This window comes from Siphateles boraxobius, unplaced genomic scaffold, assembly GCF_051911475.1.
Source record: "Siphateles boraxobius isolate OS27281-9 unplaced genomic scaffold, OSU_SipBor_1 7, whole genome shotgun sequence".
NCBI lineage: Eukaryota > Metazoa > Chordata > Actinopteri > Cypriniformes > Leuciscidae > Siphateles > Siphateles boraxobius.
In genome coordinates, this window is record NW_027509197.1 from 25,844,606 (window position 1) to 25,865,966 (window position 21,361).

At 42.1% G+C, this 21,361-nt stretch overlaps 2 protein-coding genes across 2 annotated transcripts; both read right to left on the reverse strand.

The window, feature by feature from the left end:
- Positions 1 to 5,527: 5,527 nt before the first annotated feature.
- On the reverse strand, positions 5,528 to 6,439 carry LOC143723138 (uncharacterized). Its single transcript, XM_077215129.1, has one exon. The coding sequence runs from the start codon at positions 6,437 to 6,439 to the stop codon at positions 5,528 to 5,530; it is 912 nt and encodes a 303-aa protein (XP_077071244.1).
- An 11,218-nt stretch (positions 6,440 to 17,657) lies between these two features.
- hpxa (hemopexin a) lies at positions 17,658 to 21,358 on the reverse strand. The gene is made up of 10 exons (XM_077216488.1): positions 21,297 to 21,358; positions 20,404 to 20,432; positions 20,157 to 20,279; positions 19,838 to 19,995; positions 19,573 to 19,726; positions 19,242 to 19,454; positions 19,039 to 19,140; positions 18,242 to 18,366; positions 17,998 to 18,145; positions 17,658 to 17,887 (listed from the first exon to the last, which is right to left on the reverse strand). The coding sequence occupies exons 1-10, from the start codon at positions 21,356 to 21,358 to the stop codon at positions 17,658 to 17,660; spliced, it is 1,344 nt and encodes a 447-aa protein (XP_077072603.1).
- Between the last annotated feature and the right edge of the window lie 3 nt (positions 21,359 to 21,361).

Here is a 21,361-nt window from a genome sequence, read left to right on the forward strand (position 1 = left end):
CGGTCTCATGCCATCATTATACGCAACATTCAGTCTCTGCATGTTCTTTTTGCTGTAAGACTGCCACAAGTGGGCAGTATATAGTGGTGTACAAAATGCTTTGAATAAGGCTACCTTAACCTTAACATAAGCAGAACACATGCCAAATTTACGTACAAGCACACTAGCCTTAGCATATATCTTGCGACACTGTCTATTGATGTCCTTATCATCAGATAAATCATTTACATTATGATGGCCAAGATATTTAATCTCATCACACACTTTAAGGGCATTACCAGATAAAAAGAAAACAGGGAATACTAAATTCCTGTCTTCTAACAATCATGATATTGCTCTTACTTGAATTATATAATGTTACACCTCAGATGTTTTTCCCCAACAGTTAACCAAATGCTCACTTAAGACCTAACAGATAATTATTGCGTGAATTTTGAAATACTTTAATTCTGTGTATACTGTATGTGTATATCGTGTCTTTGAGAAGTGTCTTTGCGAGCGAGCTTCGGATCTGTCAGTCAGTGCGAGTAAGATCGTTTTGTTTACATCAGCATGAAAATCACATTTTATTGGTTCAGACTCATGCCATCAAGAATTCGCAACGTATATTCACAAAGTTGGAATACTGCGCTTTAAAGGGTCATTTGGCAACTATTTCAACTTAAAACCGTTTAGAAATCATTTGGATGGTTAAATGACCTGTTCTGGTGAGAATGGTGACTTTCCCCGCACCCCCCAGCGTTCCCAGGCGGAAAACCAACCTTGCAACATGGGGACTAACGTCCCAGTAAGTTGGAAATAGGAAGTCTCGTGAGAAGCGAGAACGAGCGAAAAAAAACGAACTGCTTAACGGCAATTCGACATAAACACACACGCCTCCCTCAGTGTGTATGATGTATTACCCACCTCGGTAGACATAGCTCCACATGATAAAGTTGTCCGGCTCCGATAATAACAAATACACACGAGCAGCGGTAGAAAGGGGGAGGAGGGTGCCGCATGTGAGTTTTTTTACGACATTGTTGTGAAACATACGCCTCACAGCTGTAGGGGGAGCTCATTGAGAAAACATGCGACAACAAAAGTGAAAATCAGCGAAGAAATAGCTAGAGTTGCCGAATGCCCCTTTAAAATGATACCAAAGTTGTGCTGAGGGGAAGCGGCTGTCGTCGAGAAGCCAGTAGAGAAAAACTGATATTTTTTTCATGGACAAATGTACTCCTTTAAGAAAACGATGGAAAAAGATATACTTTTAGATGATTAATTCCTATTTGGAGCATTAGGATTGCTAGACGAGGGCTTTTGTGAAAACGTCAAATTTGACCAAAAATGACATCTTTCACTTGTTTTGCCTGTAGCTCTTAATTAGCCTGTGCACATTCTGACTGTAGCGTTTATACGCCCGTATAAATATAACTAATTATTATTCATAACGGATTATGATCAATAACTAATAGTTTAATTATTTTCAGAATTTACTGTAGCAGAATCAATAGTATGATCATTTTATCAGTTCATCCAATGAAAAGAAAGCATAAACAATTATTAATTCTAGGAAATATAATATCTTCCTGGCCAAGAAAGACTAATTCCCAGCTAACAGCTAAATAAGAAATAATTCAAGGGTAAAAGCATAGATAGCTTAGATCGCAGTTCAAGACAATAAATTCGTAAGCACATAACACAAGTAATGCTTCTCTTTTCAAATACAAACAATACTTAATCGATTATAAGACTAACACATAAAACTAATATCTAGCACACACACACACACACACACATTCATACGAGTTGCAGAAAGAAAGAGAGTGAGGAAGAATAAGTTTTAGGAGTCAGATGGTGAGATCCCAAGTTTCTATATGCACTTAAAAGACATGACCTTAACGAACCATCAATCATCAATTTAACCCTTCTATCGTTTCTTAGGCAGGTTATTCAATTTTATATTAAGCACCAGTTCAGTTAAGAGTCTGAAGGTTACTTGCTTGTCTTCGGTTTGCTTTGGGGATTCCCTTTTGTCGGGAAAGGGGTTTCCCGGGTCCGTTGCTTGGCTGGCGGTCTCCTCGTGCCTGCTAGATCTTGGGCAGCCAATCACGTGGTGTGTTGGCGGATGGATGAAAGTCTTTGAAGTTGGTAGCGCGTTGCAGTCGAAACGTTTAAACGAAACTTTGCAGCAAAACTTAACTTAGAACCGAGACTTTTAACGGAAAAGAAAACAAAGGAAAATAAAGGAAAGTGAGACGAGTTAGATGGCTTGGATGAAGCTGTTTTAAACCCTAATCTTGATTTGGGTCATTTGTCTCTATGTGTCTACATGGTTACTATAACCCTCGTCTGCTCCACCCGACTTGTTCTGCCGAGACTTTTTCCGAGAGAGAGCACTAGAGAAGAGAGCAGAGCAGCAGGAGAAGAGAGCACTTCTGTGTTCGGGTCTAAGATTTTAAACGCAAAGTTTGTCCAACCTCCAGGATGAGTTCTGGCCAATTAGGCACTGGCTTAATTTAGGAGGTGACTCTATTTTTACTTATCGTAAATCATGCGTTATCTGTGATCTTGCTCTCCAGCACTAGCAGAGAGAACAAGAGGCCACAGTTTAGCCATTATTACTATTATAAGAATGCAAAACATTTTACCCAGATTTCAATCAAGCCAAGAAGAACATACGATCCTGCCGAACAGGAAACACGACACACTTTCATTCACACACCTAATATTTATAACAATTATGAATTGTATGGCATCTAAGCATATTAGACAAACACATATATTGTAGAAACAACATAGAATTATGTAGTTGCATGATGTTTGATTATAAGTCCATCGAGAATTGTTCTGGGATGAGTTTTATGGATTTTGATATGTAAAGTGTGTTAGTGTGTAAAGTTTATGGGGTTTAAGCCATTCCAGTCTGGGGTCAGGGATAGTTCCTGCTGAAGTCTGTTTTTTGTTCATCTCTCATGCGACCTTTGTCCTTAAGAAAGACGTAGTCTGTTAGTCGCAGGGGTCAGGTGACCTCTTGTTAGGGCCTCTTGTTACACCATTTCTGAACAGATCTGTCTTGCCAAATTATAAAACGTTGACAACGTTCTTCCTTTAGTTAAACAATAAAAAGTAGGTATGTAACGATTCACTAAACTCACGATGCGATTCACGATACTGGTTTCACGATACGATTTTCTCACGATTTTTTAACAAGTGATTAATTTAAGAAATTATAAATGAAAAAGTGTCCCTTTTATTATTTCCCAGACAAAATGCTGCACATTTCTTTTTCATTTTAATTTGTCAACTAAAAAAACTACATTGAAATTAAAAAAAAAATCCCTTCAAGGTTGTTTCAACTCAGTCTTTCTGTCTGTCTGGTCAAGAGGGTGGACACTGGTACCTTCGCACACTAAGTAAAAGACTGTAAAATTAATACCACATTTAGAGGGGTTTTAATGTTGTTATAATTTGTATCATTACACTAGCAAGAGAAAAATATGCCATAACCATCAATAAATTATATATATAAAAATATATATATCCATGTACACATTTAGAGAAAGAGATAGTAAAATAAATACAACACCTGGTTGCCACGGAAACACTGATGCACCTCCGTGGCTCTCGCACTTGTTGCATTAATGCCTTTTACATAAAAACGGAGGTGACGTGCTTCTCACGGTGGTGATTATTATTAGTCTACGAAAAGTCAAAATGCCGCCACAACTCCGATTTGAATGAGTCAATGTCTACACTTGCCGTCGCCATGTGTTTGACGGCGCGTGCACACCAGTCTATGGCACACACATGGTGCGGCGCGAGCGGAGCAAACTGAGCGTTTTCAGTTCATTCCTGTGGAAGTTGAGTTTGGCTCACACAAGCTCAAGTTCCATGAATTAAGTGAAAACACTCGCTAGCTTCGTGCCAGTGTGTGCTTGCTGCTATTGTGCCTGTAAAGCGAGGTTCACAACTTCACAGTAGGCTACAGTAAACGTCCCTGCTTAAAACGTGTATCGCGATTCATTTAACATTTCAACCGACTTGAATCGTCACACATTTTTATCGATTTTCAACCGATTGCGAGTGAATCGTTACATACCTAATAAAAAGTATTTTTGGTTACAGACTCTCTGGAGCCTAGGGGTGATTTATGGCTCTGGGTTTGGTGATTTGAATCTGGAATGTGAAGCCTCTTTTGTGTGATTATGTATGAACAATCACTTAAAAGCTTCAATTTCGTTTGGTTCATTCTCGTAGTCGCTACATATCCCCCCTTCGATGATGGGTTGAGAAGAAGACATCAGTGAACGCTGGAGAAACAGGTAGAGGAAGCAACACACACAGCAAACAACAAGACAACACCTCCATGACTGGTCACTTTAGTGGTGCAGGGCATTAGATTATCTAGGCCTAAACAGGTACACTTTCACAATATAGTCAATCACGTTGAATAAAGCTTAGTTCAGTTTTAGGACCGTTATTCTAGTTTGTTCTGGTACGGTGATTAATCAACTTTGTGACTAAATTTGATTTAGACCAATTTACCTTTCAATTTGTGATACGAATGATGCAGGGAGTTCTCTGGCTCACATTCTTTTTAAGGTGACTTACAAATATTAGGCGTGGTGTGTCAATCCTATTATTGTGACCATGACCCTTATGGGGTGGACAGGCATTTTACCTAATAAAAGAAGGAAAGGAAGGAAGAAGTAAAACAAAACAAAGCAGTTGAGTGTTCCTGATATGACTTATAACTACGGTTGCGCAGCTAAGTTGTCAGGTATCATGATGTAGTGAGAGGTGTTCTCAGGTGTACTTGTTTGATGGGTAGTTACCATGTTTCCTATTGTAAGTGTAGCTAAGTTGTTAAGCTAATTTCTGAAGTTAGTTTCTACTTGTGGGGGAAAACATATTTGTTGAATGTTTTGCACGGTAGAGGTGGTTAACTTCTGTATGTTAGTGAGTATGTTAGGGCTGTTGTGTAGTGCATGTATGTATGTATAGTCAGATCTGTTTCAGTCTGTTTTGCTCCCTCCTTTGCTTGATGGCTTAGCTTGGATGAGCTTGTTGCATCTTTGCCTTGGAAAAGGGATCTTCTGTGATCTGCTGGGGGTCAATCAAGTAAGGTAGGAAGTTCTCTGGCAGACATTGGGAGGTAGTTTGGCAAGGATGCGTGAAGATGTAGTGCTAAACTTGGTCTCCGTTGTTGCATTCCTCCGACGATGCCTTCTGGTTGTGACAGACTTTCTGACCTTCTGTGCTTACTGTTGTTGCTGTAGCACAAACATGGTTCTTGAGTTTGGAGCTCGTTTGGTGGTTTCTTTATGAGTGATGGGTAGCCAGGATGGTGTTTTCTGATACCTCTGGGTGTTTGTCAGTGGTTGACTGTGAGAGACTACTTTGTTCTGTGCTGTTGTAGAACAACTGGTCGTCATGTTCATTATGAAGGTGTATCAGATGAATCGGTGTTCTTCCGTTCCATCGCCATCCTGTTCGTCATCCATGTTTACCTCATTTCCGATGAAAACTTTCAGTTGCCTCATTAGTTGCTCCATGTCTTCTGAGGGTAAACTGCCTGGTTCTTGGGCATACTCGGTGCTGTGTTTAACTGAGTGGTGCAAAGGTGGGTTCGTTGTTGAGTACCCACATGGAGTGATTCTGGATGCATTGGTTGATGGCCTTTGGATGTCCAGTTAGGTTTCCAGTGGTTTCCTTCTTGTGGGTTACTTGAGAAGCGTGGCTTGTCCCATGACTTTTCCACGCGGTTGGTGTGGTATCTGTCAGCGGCATGGGAGTCACGTTCTCTTTGCTTCTTACGAAGAAATGTGTTGTCATGCCACTGGTTGTCTTCCAGTGCAAGACTTGTGTCTTGGCTGAAGGAGTTTGAAACTGTGGATGTTTTCAAACCTTTCTTTGAGGACATCTTTTGTTTGATGTAGGCCCTGTGTGTCAGGTCACGTAGCTGTTTGATTGTCATTGTGTCTGCGCTGGCCATGACACCAAGATGACAACTCAATCCAGGATGCAGGTTTCTCAGCCAGAGGGTTTTGAAGTTCACATCCTCTTCATGTTCAAGTTTGTTATGTGCACCAAAGTAAGCTTGTCGAAAGCGGTGGTAGTAGGCTTGGAGAGTCTCTTGTCGACCTTGTTTGGTTTCCAAGGCGATTAACACACCATGTTCCGACTCTGGGCCTTTGAATTCTTTAATCAGTGTCTCACATAGCAGCTGGTAGTTTGACTTGACATGAGCAGGTTGTTGGTCTAGGAAGCTTCGTACCTCTGGACTGGATGTGGATCTGAGGAGGTAGAACTTGTCTCTGTCAGTCATATGTGGTCTCACCTCTAGGTGGAAGTTGGTATCTCGGATGTAGGTCTGGATGTCGGGACCCTCTGTGGAGTTCGGGTTGAACTGAGTGATATTCTTAACCAGCTGGTTGAGATCTTTAAAGGTCATCCCTGTGCTGCTTTGGAGTCTGCCTGGATGAGCTCTCGTTGCTTGTTGGCAGTGAACAGTTCTGTGGTGAAGGCCTGTGACGTTTTGGGTTGTGGCCATTCACTTCTTTCACTGTATGCCAGTTCTTGGACGGAGAACTCTGTTCTGCTCAGCAGGGGTGATGCTGAGGGAGGTCTCTCCCTTCTTGGCTCTGGTTTCGGTTGGAAAATGTGCTGGAGTTCATCTCTGACCGTGTAGAGCTCGTCGTTGGGGTCATCTCGCTGTTGGGTCAGATGGTCCATTTCAGCGCTGCACCTTTCCAGGTGGTCTTTCAGAGCTTTAATTTCAGAGTTCTTATCTTTAATGTCAGCTTTGGCTTTCTCTAGCTGATGTTCAGCAGAATGGAGTTGGTTTACCAGGTGCTTCTGAACAGTCTTTAATTCTTGTTTGTCACGTTCAGTGACTGCAAGGGCTTCTTGGAGCTTATCGAGTTGTTTCATTGTTTCTTGCTCCACTTCATCAGGCACTTTGAGTTTGTCTTGAGCTTTTGCTTTGAGCTGGTCTGTGCAGTGTTGAGTGTGCATCAGCTCTCTCAGGAACTCAGTGGTCTGACACTTGAAGTCGTCCTGGACTTTCACTTCCACCTTGTCTATGCGGCTCTGGGCACATGTCAGCTCCTCCTGAAGGTGGGTGATGTGCTTGTCGCTTAGTTTCAGCTGGGCTGTGAAGGCATTGCTTAAGGAACAGGTGATCTTGGTTAGTTCCACATGGTTGTGGTTCTGGCTTGAATCATGTGTCAGGAATCTTCTCAGAATTATGATTATTATTAAAAATAATAACAGTTCAATTGTCTTTGGTGTGAGGTAGTCTGTAATGACTCTGAGCCAGGCGTCCACGTCGTCCCTTTGGGCAGTGGGGTTCGTCGTCCACGACATGTTGGTACGCTGGGGTGAAGAGACTGACACAGACCTGTTTTGAATGTAAGCCTATATGTGGTTGAACAGCTAAGTGTCGTTTCAGTGACGGTACACCAACAGTGAAATGTTGTAATGTCTACGTGTTGGTCTCATTGTAGACAGGTTGGCTATTGATGGGGAAAAGGTTAAAAAGAAGGAGGTTAAAGGTTAGGAGAAAAAGGTTAAAACAAATCTCAAAGTTTTTTTTTTTTCAATGGGAGAGATTTTTTATAAATATATTCTATCAATGAAAAGCTGGTTTCAACTCGTGATGTGAGGACTATGTCACTCAACTGAGTAAGGGAAAAAGAGAGAGAGAGAGGTTAAAAACCAATTTAAAAAAAAAACAAAGAAAATTCTTAACTAGGAGAAATATTATTTTTCTCGTAAATGCTTCCTATCAAAGAGAATCTGTTTCCAGAAAGGTAAACAATATTATTGTTTATGTTTATAACGAAAAGTAATACAACAATAATGATGATACCTCTTTTCTGAGTTTGACAGGATTGACACCACACACCGTCAGTTGGACCGCTTACAGCAGGGATGCTTGGAAGGCGACGGTTGCTCAACACTTGTCTCTGTTAATTGATCTTGGATGAGATGTCAAATTGTAAATTGTGTAAACAGATATAGGGAGAGTATGGAGAACAGAGATGGTTTGATTAAAAATCAAATACCTAATGATTTCTTTGGAAAGATTATCTTTCTCTTTCTTTTGAATCGATTGATGGTTCTCCCAGGTATGTGAGAAGGGAAGGAGGGGAGGAGATTGGATCCACAAATGGCTGGAGCCTTTGTTGAACTACGAGTATAGAATTGGCAGTTGCCAAACAACTAAACATTCACAAATAAAACTTTGTAAGAGAGGGTTATCTCTGATTTATTTGAAGCTCGTAGTGAGATACCAATGTCTCCTATTGAGGCTCAGGTGTGTCACTCCCAAGCAAAAAAAAGGTACGGAAGAGGTAATAAAGATGAAAGAAAGTAATAATGATAATGGACAAAATAAGAAAAGGGAAATTAAATACAAAGGTAAATGAATAAGTAAAATAGAATGGTTACGTTTATAACCACAACTGAAAGAAATGAGAAAAGGAGGATACAACGCAATAACAATAAGGAGCAAGTATGAGTCTAACAATATTTTGTAATAGGGAAAATGTTGGGGGAATAAGTTCTTAACTTTCAAAGTTTAAGACTTATTAGCCTGAAGTGATTAGATCTAAAAGAGAAATTTAGAAATTATGAAATTAGATTTATTATAAATAAATCGAGAAATCATTAGAAATTACCTGTTTAGAAAACTAGAATTTTAATTTAATAATTCCTTTTAAACAAAAAAACAAAAAAATCAAATTTGAATTTGACAATTAATAATCATAAACCAGTATTTTCTTTTTCAAGTAAGATGAAGGTAAAGGAATTAATTGCAAACGACTTCCCTTTCACGGAAAATATGGGTTAAGTAAGATATGGGAAAGGTAAATAAGAAAGAAGAAAAGACCAACAGGTGTAAAGTCAAGGTGTTTAAATGGTTAAATCACTTTAACGTTGTTTAAACAGACACTGTATTTAACCATTGATGTTAATACTACTGATAACCGTAAATAATGCTTAAGGCTTTAGCATATAGGCCTCACTATAACAACTGCTTTGGTTAGCTTAGCAAAGGATTAGCTGCCTTAGCTACCAAAGGGTTTGTTTCAGGTTTGTTTACACTGTGGCTCTGATCGTGCGAGAGGTCAGAGTTCCCCCGGAAGCGTTGGTTAAGACTTCCGTGTCACGATCGTAACTATGGCGACCAAACAAACGCTAGTGGGTAAACATGTGAATTGCAACAGTTTGTAAACAGTTACGCATGTTAGGCTACATGAAATGGCGGCGCATTTCAACAATGTTCATAGAATATGCACGTACAGTCGATCATATCACGTGAAATGTCGGCGCATTTCAAACTGTAAAAATAAGGGACACCACTCGTAGCGACGTGGGGCTTCACTCAGTTTTTTTTTTTTTTTTTTTTTTTTAAGAGTGAGTCTAACTTTAAAGGAAGCAACAGCTTTGCGCTGTAATATAGATGGAACAATAGCGATCTCGGGCAGATCGTATCTGTGCAATGTTATCTGAGCACACAAAACAACAGGGTTCTTAACTGTTGGTTAAGTTTCACGTCAAGCTTTACTTGAGCACACTTTAAAATAACTCTTATTCAATTACACTCGGACACACGCAGTGTTTACACGAGAATTCATTGAACAGACACAAACATACAAGCAAACATAGACAAACAGCTGTTTATTACTGGGATTGCAATGGAACACGCATTGACAATCAGATAAATATAACCAAGGCTTCTATGATGTTTATCACGGATCGCAGTGGAACACGCACTGTGAATCAGATAAATATAACGTTAGATGAGGAACACGCTCATCGCCCTGTGAGGAGAATATTTGTTCTTATATGGTTATTTTAATTACTGCAGTATAATTTCGTTAAGCTCTCTGGCTAATACAAACACACTTATAGCTTTGAAAGACGCTGGAACACGCAGACATCAGCAAGCTATAATCAAGGTATTTCAGAAATTGAGGAACACGCTCAATTCTTACCTTATTGTTGTGTGATATAACTAATTATTATCCATAACGGATTATGATCAATAACTAAGTTTAATTATTTTCAGAATTTACTGTAGCAGAATCAATAGTATGATCATTTTATCAGTTCATCCAATGAACGGAAAGCATAAACAATTATTAATTCTAGGAAATATAATATCTTCCTGGCCAAGAAAGACTAATTCCCAGCTAACAGCTAAATAAGAAATAATTCAAGGGTAAAAGCATAGATAGCTTAGATCGCAGTTCAAGACAATAAATTCGTAAGCACATAACACAAGTAATGCTTCTCTTTTCAAATACAAACAATACTTTATTGATTATAAGACTAACACATAAAACTAATATCTAGCACACACACACACACATACACACACACATTCATACAAGTTGCAGAAAGAAAGAGAGTGAGGAAGAATGCGTTTTAGGAGTCAGATGCTGAGATCCCAAGTTTCTATATGCACTTAAAAGACATGACCTGAACGAACCATCAATCATCGATTTAACCCTTCTATAGTTTCTTAAGCAGGTTATTAAATTTTATATTAAGCACCTGTTCAGTTAAAGCCTAGTTCACACTACATGATTTTAAGCCCGATTTGCAAATCGTTGAGCTCGCCGACAGGTCAGGGTGTTATCGCGTGCAAATCGCGTGGGATTAGCGGGCGATGAACGCAATCTGTTAGTATGAAAGAGCCAACAACGCATCAAAGATCCTCGCAGACACCTCGCAGACGCGTCGCCAAGCCTAGAAAATGTATCTAGCATGCTAGATATCCAGAGCTGTCGCACAACTCAATCTCACTGATGTCACGCAACAGCCAATCACAGCAAGGCATGAGTTGAGGTCACCGGGTAAATACGTGATTTTTGCCGTCAGCTAAACATAAACATGCAGCTACATCTCCGATATAAACATGCTGTAGGCTACTCACCTCCAACTCTCTCTGTAGCACAGACCTGCTCTTCGCGTATGCAGATCCACTTTTTTTTATTTTTTTGCGTTTTTTCTCAGAGCAAATAATCGCGCAAACAGTTTGCAGCACTAGTTTCTGTCTGACGTCCATATTCGCATGTTGTGTTGTTCTTCGCTGTGTATTGGCGCGCGTGCTGTTTCGCGTCAAGGTAGACATTAGACAGATAGATTTGTAGACAAGATAGAATCGTTGGGTGACAGAGTTGTTGTCAACTCGTGTAGTGCGTTACCTCCTGTTACGGATCAATCACGCTGTGTCGTGTGGTGTGAACAGCTCAACAACTTGAACAATCCTGATTTCTCAGAGAGCAAGTCATGTATTGTGAACCGCACAGTTCAGCCCGACGTTTTAAAATCATGTAGTCTGAACTAGGCTTAAGAGTCTGAAGGTTACTTCCTTGTCTTCGGTTTGCTTTGGGGATTCCCTTTTGTCGGGAAAGGGATTTCCCGGGTCCGTTGCTTGGCTGGCGATCTTGGGCAGCCAATCATGTGGTGTGTTGGCGGATGGATGAAAGTCTTTGAAGTTGGTAGCGCGTTGCAGTCGAAACGTTTAAACGAAACTTTGCAGCTAAACTTAACTTAGAACCGAGACTTTTAACGGAAAAGAAAACAAAGGAAAGTGAGACGAGTTAGATGGCTTGGATGAAGCTGTTTTAAACCCTGATCTTGATTTTGGTCATTTGTCTCTATGCGTCTAGATGGCTACTATAACCCTCCTCTGCTCCACCCGACTTGTTCTGCCGAGACTTTTTCCAATAGAGAGCACGAGAGAAAAGAGCAGAGCAGCAGGAAAAGAGAACACTTCTGTGTTCGGTTCTTAGATTTTAAACTCAAAGTTTGTCCAACCTCCAGGATGAGTTCTGGCCAATTAGACACTGGCTTAATTTAGGAGGTGGCTCTATTTTCTTCTTAGCGTAAATCATGCGTTATCTGTGATCTTGCTCTCCATTACTAGCAGAGAGAACAAGAGGCCACAGTTTAGCCATTATTACTATTATAAGAATGCAAAACATTTTACCCAGATTTCAATCAAGCCAAGAAGAACATACGATCCTGCCGACAGGAAGCACGACACACTTTCATTCACACACCTAATATTTATAACAATTGTGAATTGTATGGCATATTAGACAAACGCATATATTGTAGAAACAACATATAATCAAACATCATGCAACTACATAATTCTAAGTCCATCGAGAATTGTTCTGGGATGAGTTTTATGGATTTTGATATGTAAAGTGTGTTAGTGTGTAAAGTTTATGGGGTTTAAGCCATTCCAGTCTGGGGTCAGGGATAGTTCCTGCTGAAGTCTGTTCCCTTTCGAACGGTCACTTCATATTGCGTAGCTATACGCAGTGGGGGAAACTCCTTTTCCTCGATTTACTCAAGCCTATATGTAAAACGCATTTGCAGCTGCACAGCTAGCACACTGAGCGTCTGGCACTCTCATAGGCTGTGCTGCAGCAACTGCACATCCAATGGCGCGGGCGACTCTTACGTGCGGCCAATGAGCTAGCCCAACTTCAGAGCCCACCGAGGGGGCGTGGCCTAGCCTATATAGACCCCCGAATTAGCCATTGTAGCATATTTTTACTCCTTCAGCGACAGTACACATGTCCCTGAGCTTTCTACTGTTATTCGCCGCCGAACAAGCCTTTTCAGCCTGAGCGAGCTTCCCTTCAGCAGACTTCGCCTGCACGCCGTTGTCTCCTGACGCCGTCTCACCTGTGCCTATCCGGCGACAGCCTATATCCTTTGTTCGAAAGCTTTGTTTTATTTCAGATGCCTCGTTCAGCCTGCGCCACGAGCGGAGGCCGTCTGCACGAGGCAGACCAACACTCGAGCTGCATTTCCTGCCTGGGGATCGACCACGCGGAGAATGCACTCTCTGCCTGCGGATGTGCGGCCTGCGAAAGCATGCCTATCTCTGTGCTGCGCAATCGGCTAGCTCTCTCTCGAGACGGCGATGCCGCTTCAGCCACGCTGTCTATTCCAAGGAAGAAGAAGCGTCGCAGCCAACGGCAACCGGAGAGTATGGAAGTTGGTGAACGCACGCCGGCCGCATCCCCGCGTGCTTCACTTTCTCCTAATCGGACGACTTCACCGGTCCTGTTTGTAGGAGACCAGCGCCCTCCCCCCCACGTGGAGGGCCTCATCTCCTTCGGCGGATCTCTCGAGCGCGACGACAGCCTGTCCATCGCCGCTTCGGAGGATGAGTGGCCGGGCTCTCTCGACCTTGTCACCGCTTCTCAGTCTGTGGCTAGTGGTTCAGCGACCAGGACAAACTCCGACGCCGAAATGCTTCGGATCCTGACGAAGGCCGTCGCGGACCTCGAGCTAGAGTGCACCACGCCCGAGGAGCCGCCGCGTAGTCGGCTGGATGGATGGTTCCTGTCGGGGCGCCAGCAGGCCCCTCGTCACAAACCAGCGCCATTTTTCCCCGAGGTCCACGAGGAGCTCACCAAGTCCTGTCGCGGTCCGTACTCAGCACGTGTGGGATCAGCAGTTTCCACAACGCTCTCCTCTGTGGATGGCGCAGCGGAAAAGGGTTATGAGTCTTTGCCGCCCCTCGAAGAGGCCGTGGCTGCTCATCTTTGCCCGAGCACTGCAGCTAGCTGGCAAGCTAGAGCCTCTCATCCCAACAAACCCTGCCGAAACACCACAGCCCTCGCTGGACGCGCGTATTCCGCCTCCGGTCAGGCTGCATCGGCCCTGAACACGATGGCCGTGTTGCAGGTCTACCAGGCCAAACTCCTCCAGTCTATGGACGAGGCTGGCCCGGACCCGGAGGCCTTTCGAGACCTGAGAAGTGCTACAGACCTAGCGCTGCGTGCTACTAAGGCACAGAGGCAAAGAAAGCGTCCCAGGCTATGCAACACTTCTTGCCGAAATGCTCGAGCTCCACGACCAGCAAGCCCAAGCCACCGCCTTCGCCTCATCCAGCCAAACCGGTGAAGCAGGCCTCTCAGCCCCGCCCCGCTGCCGCTGATAGCCACCGCCAGTCAAGGCCCGCGAAGCGCTCAAAGTTTATGTGGCAGCCATCGCAGCGCATCATGCTTTGGTGGCTGGCCACTCACTGAGAAGAAATGACCTGGTGGCGCTAGGAGGATTAACCCCTCCAGGCCCCCTTCGGTGCCGCCTTGGGACCTCTCCACGGTCCTTAGGGCCCTGAAGGGACCGCCTTTCGAGCCGCTCCAGTCGGTTGATCTAAAACCACTCTCGCTAAAGACTGCTCTCCTGTTGGCATTGGTATCTATCAAGCGAGTGGGAGATATATAGGCTCTCTCTGTGAGTCCTGCATGTTTGGAGTTTGGGAAGGATGACTCCAGAGTCATTCTCAAACCTAGGCATGGGTACGTACCCAAGGTGCTCTCAACGCCGTTTAGAGCACAAGTTATTACGCTATCAGCCCTTCCCCCTTCAGCTGAGGATAGGGAGGTTAATCTTCTCTGCCCTGTCAGGGCGCTGAGAATCTATCTGGAGCGTTCTGCGTCTTTTAGACAGTCAGAACAGCTGTTTGTCTGCTTTGGTGGCCGATCTAAGGGTGATCCAGTCACGAAGCAAAGACTGTCTAGACGGATAGTGGATGCCATTTCTATGGCCTATACATCAGTGGGTCAGGTTTGCCCTATAGGTGTCAAGGCCCACTCGACTAGAGGCATGGCCTCGTCATGGGCTTGTTCATCGGGTTTTCCCACTCAAGATATTTGTGAGGCGGCCGGCTGGTCCTCGCCTTCCACATTTATGAAGTTCTATAATATGGAGGTGCCTTCCCTGCAGGCGAAGGTACTTTCGGTATGATTAAGACCCGACCGTGTCTGGTCTTGTCTACAAAGATTACTGTGCATAATCATATACATATATATTTAAAACCCGCTTAGGCCGGTTATAAAATTGTGCTAATAATCCCGACAGTGTCTGGTTTTGTTAGTATATTCTGTCAGTTGTACTGACTCATTTATATTTTTCAGACCCGACAGTGTCTGGTCTGTTATGTATATAAATAAATTTGTTGGGTTCTGGCTTGTTCTGTTAGCTCAGGGGTCCTGAGTTGCAGGGCAACCAGTTACTTAGGGTACGGCGTTTTGCATGGCGTCCCCACTGCGTATAGCTACGCAATACGAAGTGACCGTTCGAAAGGGAACTACTCGGTTACTATCGTAACCTCAGTTCCCTGAGAGAGGGAACGAGTACTGCGTAGCCGGCCGCACTATAGTAACTTGTGAAGTTGTCTCTTCAGTCGTATAAACCTGCTATAATGGCTAATTCGGGGGTCTATATAGGCTAGGCCACGCCCCTTCGGTGGGCTCTGACGTTGGGCTAGCTCATTGGTCGCACATCAGAGTCGCCCGCGCCATTGGATGTGCAGTTGCTGCAGCACAGCCTATGAGAGTGCCAGACGCTCAGTGTGCTAGCTGTGCAGCTGCAAATGCGTTTTACATATAGGCTTCAGTAAATCGAGGAAAAGGAGTTTCCCCCACTGCGTATAGCTAAGCAATACTCGTTCACTCTCTCAGGAAACTGAGGTTACGATAGTAACCGAGTAGTTTTTTGTTCATCTCTCATGGGACCTTGGTCCTTAAGAAAGACGTAGTCTGTTAGTCGCAGTCTACGTGACCTCTTGTTAGGGCCTCTTGTTTCACCATTTCTGAACAGATCTGTCTTGCCAAATTATAAAACGTTGACAACGTTCTTCCTTTAGTTAAACAATAAAAAGTATTTTTGGTTACAGACTCTTTGGAGCCTAGGGGTGATTTATGGCTCTGGGTTTGGTGATTTGAATCTGGAATGTGAAGCCTCTTTTGTGTGATTATGTATGAACAATCACCTAAAAGCTTCAATTGTGTTTGGTTCATTCTCGTAGTCGCTACATGACTCATTTTGCCAGCACAGATCACGTATGGTAGAACTCCTCATTCTGAGCAACTTGGCCTGTAAGACCACTGCTGTCAATTGATTTGTTCGTTAAAAATATTGGAGATTATTTCAAAAACCTACTTGCGTGAACTAGTCCTAGATTTGTCTCCACATCGATAAATCACTGCGGCACAATTCTCTTTTCTCAATTTAAGGCCTTTATTATTAGGGGTTGAAGCACTTACTGTGCGTTCACACCGCCGCCGGCGAGAGCGTCAAAGTGGCCGGAAGTCATTCATTGTCAATGAGAGCCGGCGGCGAGCTCCGGCGAGAGCGGCGCGTCTTGGACGGTGAGACCGGCGAGGAGAGTTGAAGTCAGGTCAACTTTATGGTAATAAGCAATGACGCGGTTCGGCGGCAAACGGCGGCAACCAATCGGAATATAGAAGTGCTCCGTTTGAGAGGAGTCCAGAGAACGCAGTCCTGTAAACCTTGGTTCCGACCACATTAGTTCCCAAGCAAAATAGAGGAGGTTGATCATTTGAACTTGATAAGAAGGCGCGCTACACTATTTATAGGCAATATTTTCGCTGAAACTTTTTTTTCAGCGGGAATGCAAATTATAATAGCACTTAACCATGAACACAAAAGCCACACCACACAAATGGCTTTTAATTTGTTTATTTCATTAGCAAACATATCACTATAATTAAGTTTTTTCCATCTATCAATTTTCTGCAAAAATAACGATCAACATGATTGATGCTTTGTGGCCCCTTTAAATACAGTTGTAAAAATGACCAAGCATTCGATCTACGTCAGAGCGTCCACGAATCTTTCCACGGCGTCGCTGGCAGGGCGGCGAGAGCGAATTTTGCCGCTCTCGCCAGCGGCAGTATGAACGTACAGTTAGCGCTGAAACCCTATTGTAATTGCTGAATTTCCAAAGATCAGCATTTTTCCATAAAAGTGATTGGGCAGACCAAACCATAAGTCATAGAGACTTAAAACTTTAAAGGATGGTCGTACCCACCCCGTCTTCAACGTCACCAAGACTTGCCCCAATCAGCTTGATGGTGGCACTACAGTGACCAAAAGTAACTCCTAAACTGGAGTTGGGCTCTGTGATTTGTATGAAAGAGGATGTGGTGATTGGCCACTTGGTGGCGCTATAAAAATAAACAACAACATGAAAACAGCTATAGCTATGCAACAGTCAGTACAATTGACTTGCAGTGGCATGCAGTGTCTTTGTCCAAGGGGCCGCAATTGTCTAGGAGGACATTCGCATATCTCGAAAAGGCTTAAAAGCACTTAAACAGCTTCAATACAGAAAATATAGCTGCAAGCAGCAATTAATAGTGTTCATGTGAAGTTTGGTCATTTAAGCAGTTTCGAAAGTATACGCCTATATATAAAAGTGTAATTTATGAACAAATATAATAACTACATATATGCAGTAATATATAGGATCACACTGAACAGACAAATATGAAAGATAAGATCATTTATTAACCACACAGTGCCCAGATCAAGGAGAAATAATTAAGTCTTATTCTTCAATGAGCTTCAAATAAAAGAATACAGGCTCGGTTGTAGCCTAATAGACACATACATTATAGCCAGCACACCGTACAATGGCAGTAAATGCCAGGATTGTATTCACATGTTTGAAGAAAAGCTAGATTATTTGAGGAGAACATTAGAGGCAGGAATTTTATTTTGAAGTCAGTGACAAAAGTTTGAATAAAGCGGATATGGCACAGATTTCCACAAAGTCACTTGCACAGCAGGTCCTCCTCTTTTTCTCTGTACGCCACCCTCTAGTGGTCACAGCCAAACAGCTCCTGAGACACCTTGTGCTGCTCAGGCATGATTTTGCCCCTCATCATAATCATGGGACTATCATATATGTAGTAATGGTTACCTATGACAACCGTCACACCCTTGGGGCCGCACATTGCAGCATCAATCCTTTTAAATTGTGTTATGCTTCCTTCCTTCGCAGGCTTACGTGGGGTGACTTTCAAGTCAACATCATATATTGTTTGACCTATAGTAGATAAGATAGTGAGTTTCCTGTCACTATGACAAAAGCTTGTAGTAAGGATCTACAGTCGGCATAATTTGAATGTAACCGAACAAGCATTCCAGTGATTATACCTTTGATGACATGAGCAATGTGTTTGTCTGCGCACACAAAGGCAGCATGTACAGGACCCTCAATTCCCAGCACCTCCTTCAGGGGTTTGGGGAAACCCTCTAGGTGTGTGTGTGGCTCTCCAACTTTGTACACAAAGGCTTGTTTATCCTGTGCATGGAATAAAATACAAGACATTTTTACAATATTAAAATACACCCACCTATAATAAAGCCTGATAAAAAATTAACTGCTACACAAAATAACCTTGATCATGTAGAGATGATCTTCATAAGAGAAAACTGCATCCACTTCACTGTGTAGCTCTTTAAAAGCACTCTCAATTGTGTCTGAATGAAACTTATCACCAGTTATGCTGAGGAAGTGGTGCCCTAGGGAAGAGAAACAAAGATTATTATTATTATTGTTGTTGTTGTTGTGTGAGAAATTGTATTTGTTAAAATAGTGGCTTGCAGTTGCATGTGTACATTGGTATACATTTTTAAGAAATGGCACAACAGCGAGAGAGCTTTCGATGCCTTACTGATATTCAGAAGGACTATACAATTGGGATTTTGCAAGTGATTTTACTTTATATACACATTTAATAAAAAAAGATTAATATTGTGTAACTTACATTTTAGACACATTATGGTCAATTACATTGTCTGTTTTTGTTCTGCCTATACGAAAAAAGTAATAAAATAAAAATGCGAACAATGCGTATCCGAGCAACAATTCACATTTTTCAAGGAATCAGTTGAATGAGTGATTCAATGACTCACTCATGAAGGCTTCGATCTGGATAGGATTCGAATCTTGCCTCCCAATTCGAATCCTATCCACCATAAATATTAGCCTGATTAGGTCTTGAATAGGACTACTATTTATGGCGGATAGTATGCCAAATGAGATGCAGGGTCGGCGTTTTTGAAGGAATCGTTTGAATGAATGATTCTTGACTAGTCACTTGCTGCCACCTACTTGTGTAATCATGTAACCTGAAAAAAAAGTTACTAAAATTCTTTGTCCCTGTCTAGACAAAATAACAATAGTAAATTCACCTCTGAAAGCATATACACTGCCATCATCGTCAGATGTAATAGCATCCAAGTGCACACGGCTGCACTGTTCTCTCTCAATGTGGTCATCAGTGCTCTTTTCTCCTGAAGGAAACCCCAATAGAGACACCCTATAAGACTCAAAGTTCTGCTTTTGTAATGCATGCTTTCTCAAGCCTTTTAACTTTTACACTTGTTGCGCTTACCAAAATGTGAGCATTTCATGAAGTAATCACGGCTCTCCTTTGGATATTTGCCATGGACTTCTCCTGTAATGGGGTCAAACTTGGAGAACTGATGTCCATGGAAGCAGTAATAATGACCCATGTAACGGAAGGCTCCTGTGCAGTTGGGCATGCTCTTGAATTCCTTTTCATCAACCTTCTTCGTCTTCAAATCGAAGTGGTAGATCTCATCACCTTTGGTGGATTATGAAGGAATTTAAACCTACAAAATCTTCTCAACATACTTATTATCCTTGCATGTTTTCCATTATAATTAATCAACGATATTAGAAGTACTACGATATTACAATACCTTTGAAAAAGACTACGGTGTCATTAGTACAGTCTGGCTTGGGACACTCCACTGCAGCATCCAAGTGGTCAGGAATTCCAGGGAAAACTTCAGAGATGTCTTTGGGATAGCCCTTCTCCAGTTTGTGCTTGTAGTAGCTGAAGACCTTGTGGTCCTTAAATGGTGTTAAAGAAGATTTTAGTTTGCTTGTCTGGTGTTAATGCATAAAGCAAACATCACAGTGGATTCAACAAACAAATTGCACTTCAAGTAATGCTAAAATTACCAGGAAGAAGAACTGGTGGTCATGGTGGTCTGGACTGTCTTCAGAGTGCATGCGGAATGCAGCATCCACATGTCCCAGATGATGATGGTCGTCCAGCTCAGGGAAGGTTTGATTAGACAGCTCAGCCTTGCCTTGGAAACCCTTGAACAAGTGGTCATCTTTGGTCAAAAGTCAACGAGAAAGGTCAGTTAAAGGGCCACCAAAAAAAACAAAAAAACAATGATACAATCTTACATTGACTCTAAAGTAAATTCTAATTTTTATTGTTTACATTGATTATTTATCATTACGTTTTTACCATATTTTTTTCATCTCTCACCCTTGAAGAAATAAGGAACTCCCTCCTCGTTCACAGCGACTGCATCAAACTCCATTCCTGCACAGCGGTCAAGCTTGGCATCATGGTGCAATTCATGCTTCTGTCCTTCAGCATGAGGTTTGTCTGAACCTAAAATAATTAATATTAAATATGTGTCTTGATGAAATCAGAATGTGCTGATGTATCACTTTCATTTACTACCCACTTAAGGGAAAATTGTTTGCATCTGGTTATTGACAAGACTCACCTTTTTTAGCATGATCCTCCTGATGATGCCTGAACACAAATATGTCTACGTTAAAATTAACCATTACAATACACTGTAAAGGCGGGCCCTTTTCATTACCCCAAATTATGGAGTTCCTGCAAAATATCTCTAATGATAACAAAATAGTGGTATGTCTCTAAATCAGCTATTAGACCATTAGATTCATTTATAAAATGGTTTTATAAATAATTTAGTCAAAAAACAAACAAATCAAGCAATTTAGGCAATTGTCTGAGGAAAAAAAATTGTACTACGTAACACTACTGTACTAATCTACCTTACTTGAAACTTGCCATTATGCTATACTGCAATTATAGTTGTCTCTTATGTTAAATTGCTTATGTTTCTCATTTATAAGTCACTTTTGATTAAAGCTTCTGCTAAATGAAGAGAATTCAAGAATTTATTGAGTTAGAGATCAAGCAGTTAAATAGCCTGGCTCCGCCCTCCTACGTACTTCCGCTCAGTTAAAATTTTCCTTCAGTACTACGTCTGGGTTTGCGGTATATTCGGTCAATATTTTACCGGTCCAATCAGTGAACAGGGAGAGTGGCTGAGAACGATGATGTTGAGGAAGCGCTTGTCTATGGAAAGTGGCCAGACTCTCTGTACAAATGAAATGTACAAGAGTCTGGTAGGACCAGGCTAGCAGTTAAAGGTGAAAAAATCTAAATGTTGGTGCACATGAACACATAAAATCCCACTTTAAACACAAAAACTTTTTTGCAAAAAAAAAAAAAAAATTACATTTAGAATGCTAGGTTAAAGTAATAAACTTGTGATATAGATAATTTGAACACATTATTCAGTATTTGACTAATTTTAACATTGTACGTACTGTGTTGACGTGTCTGTGTGTAGCCTATACTCACGAGGGAGCATTAAGGCTCAGCGACAGAGCCAGGCACAGAGTAAGCGTTTGAATGAGCCTCATGGT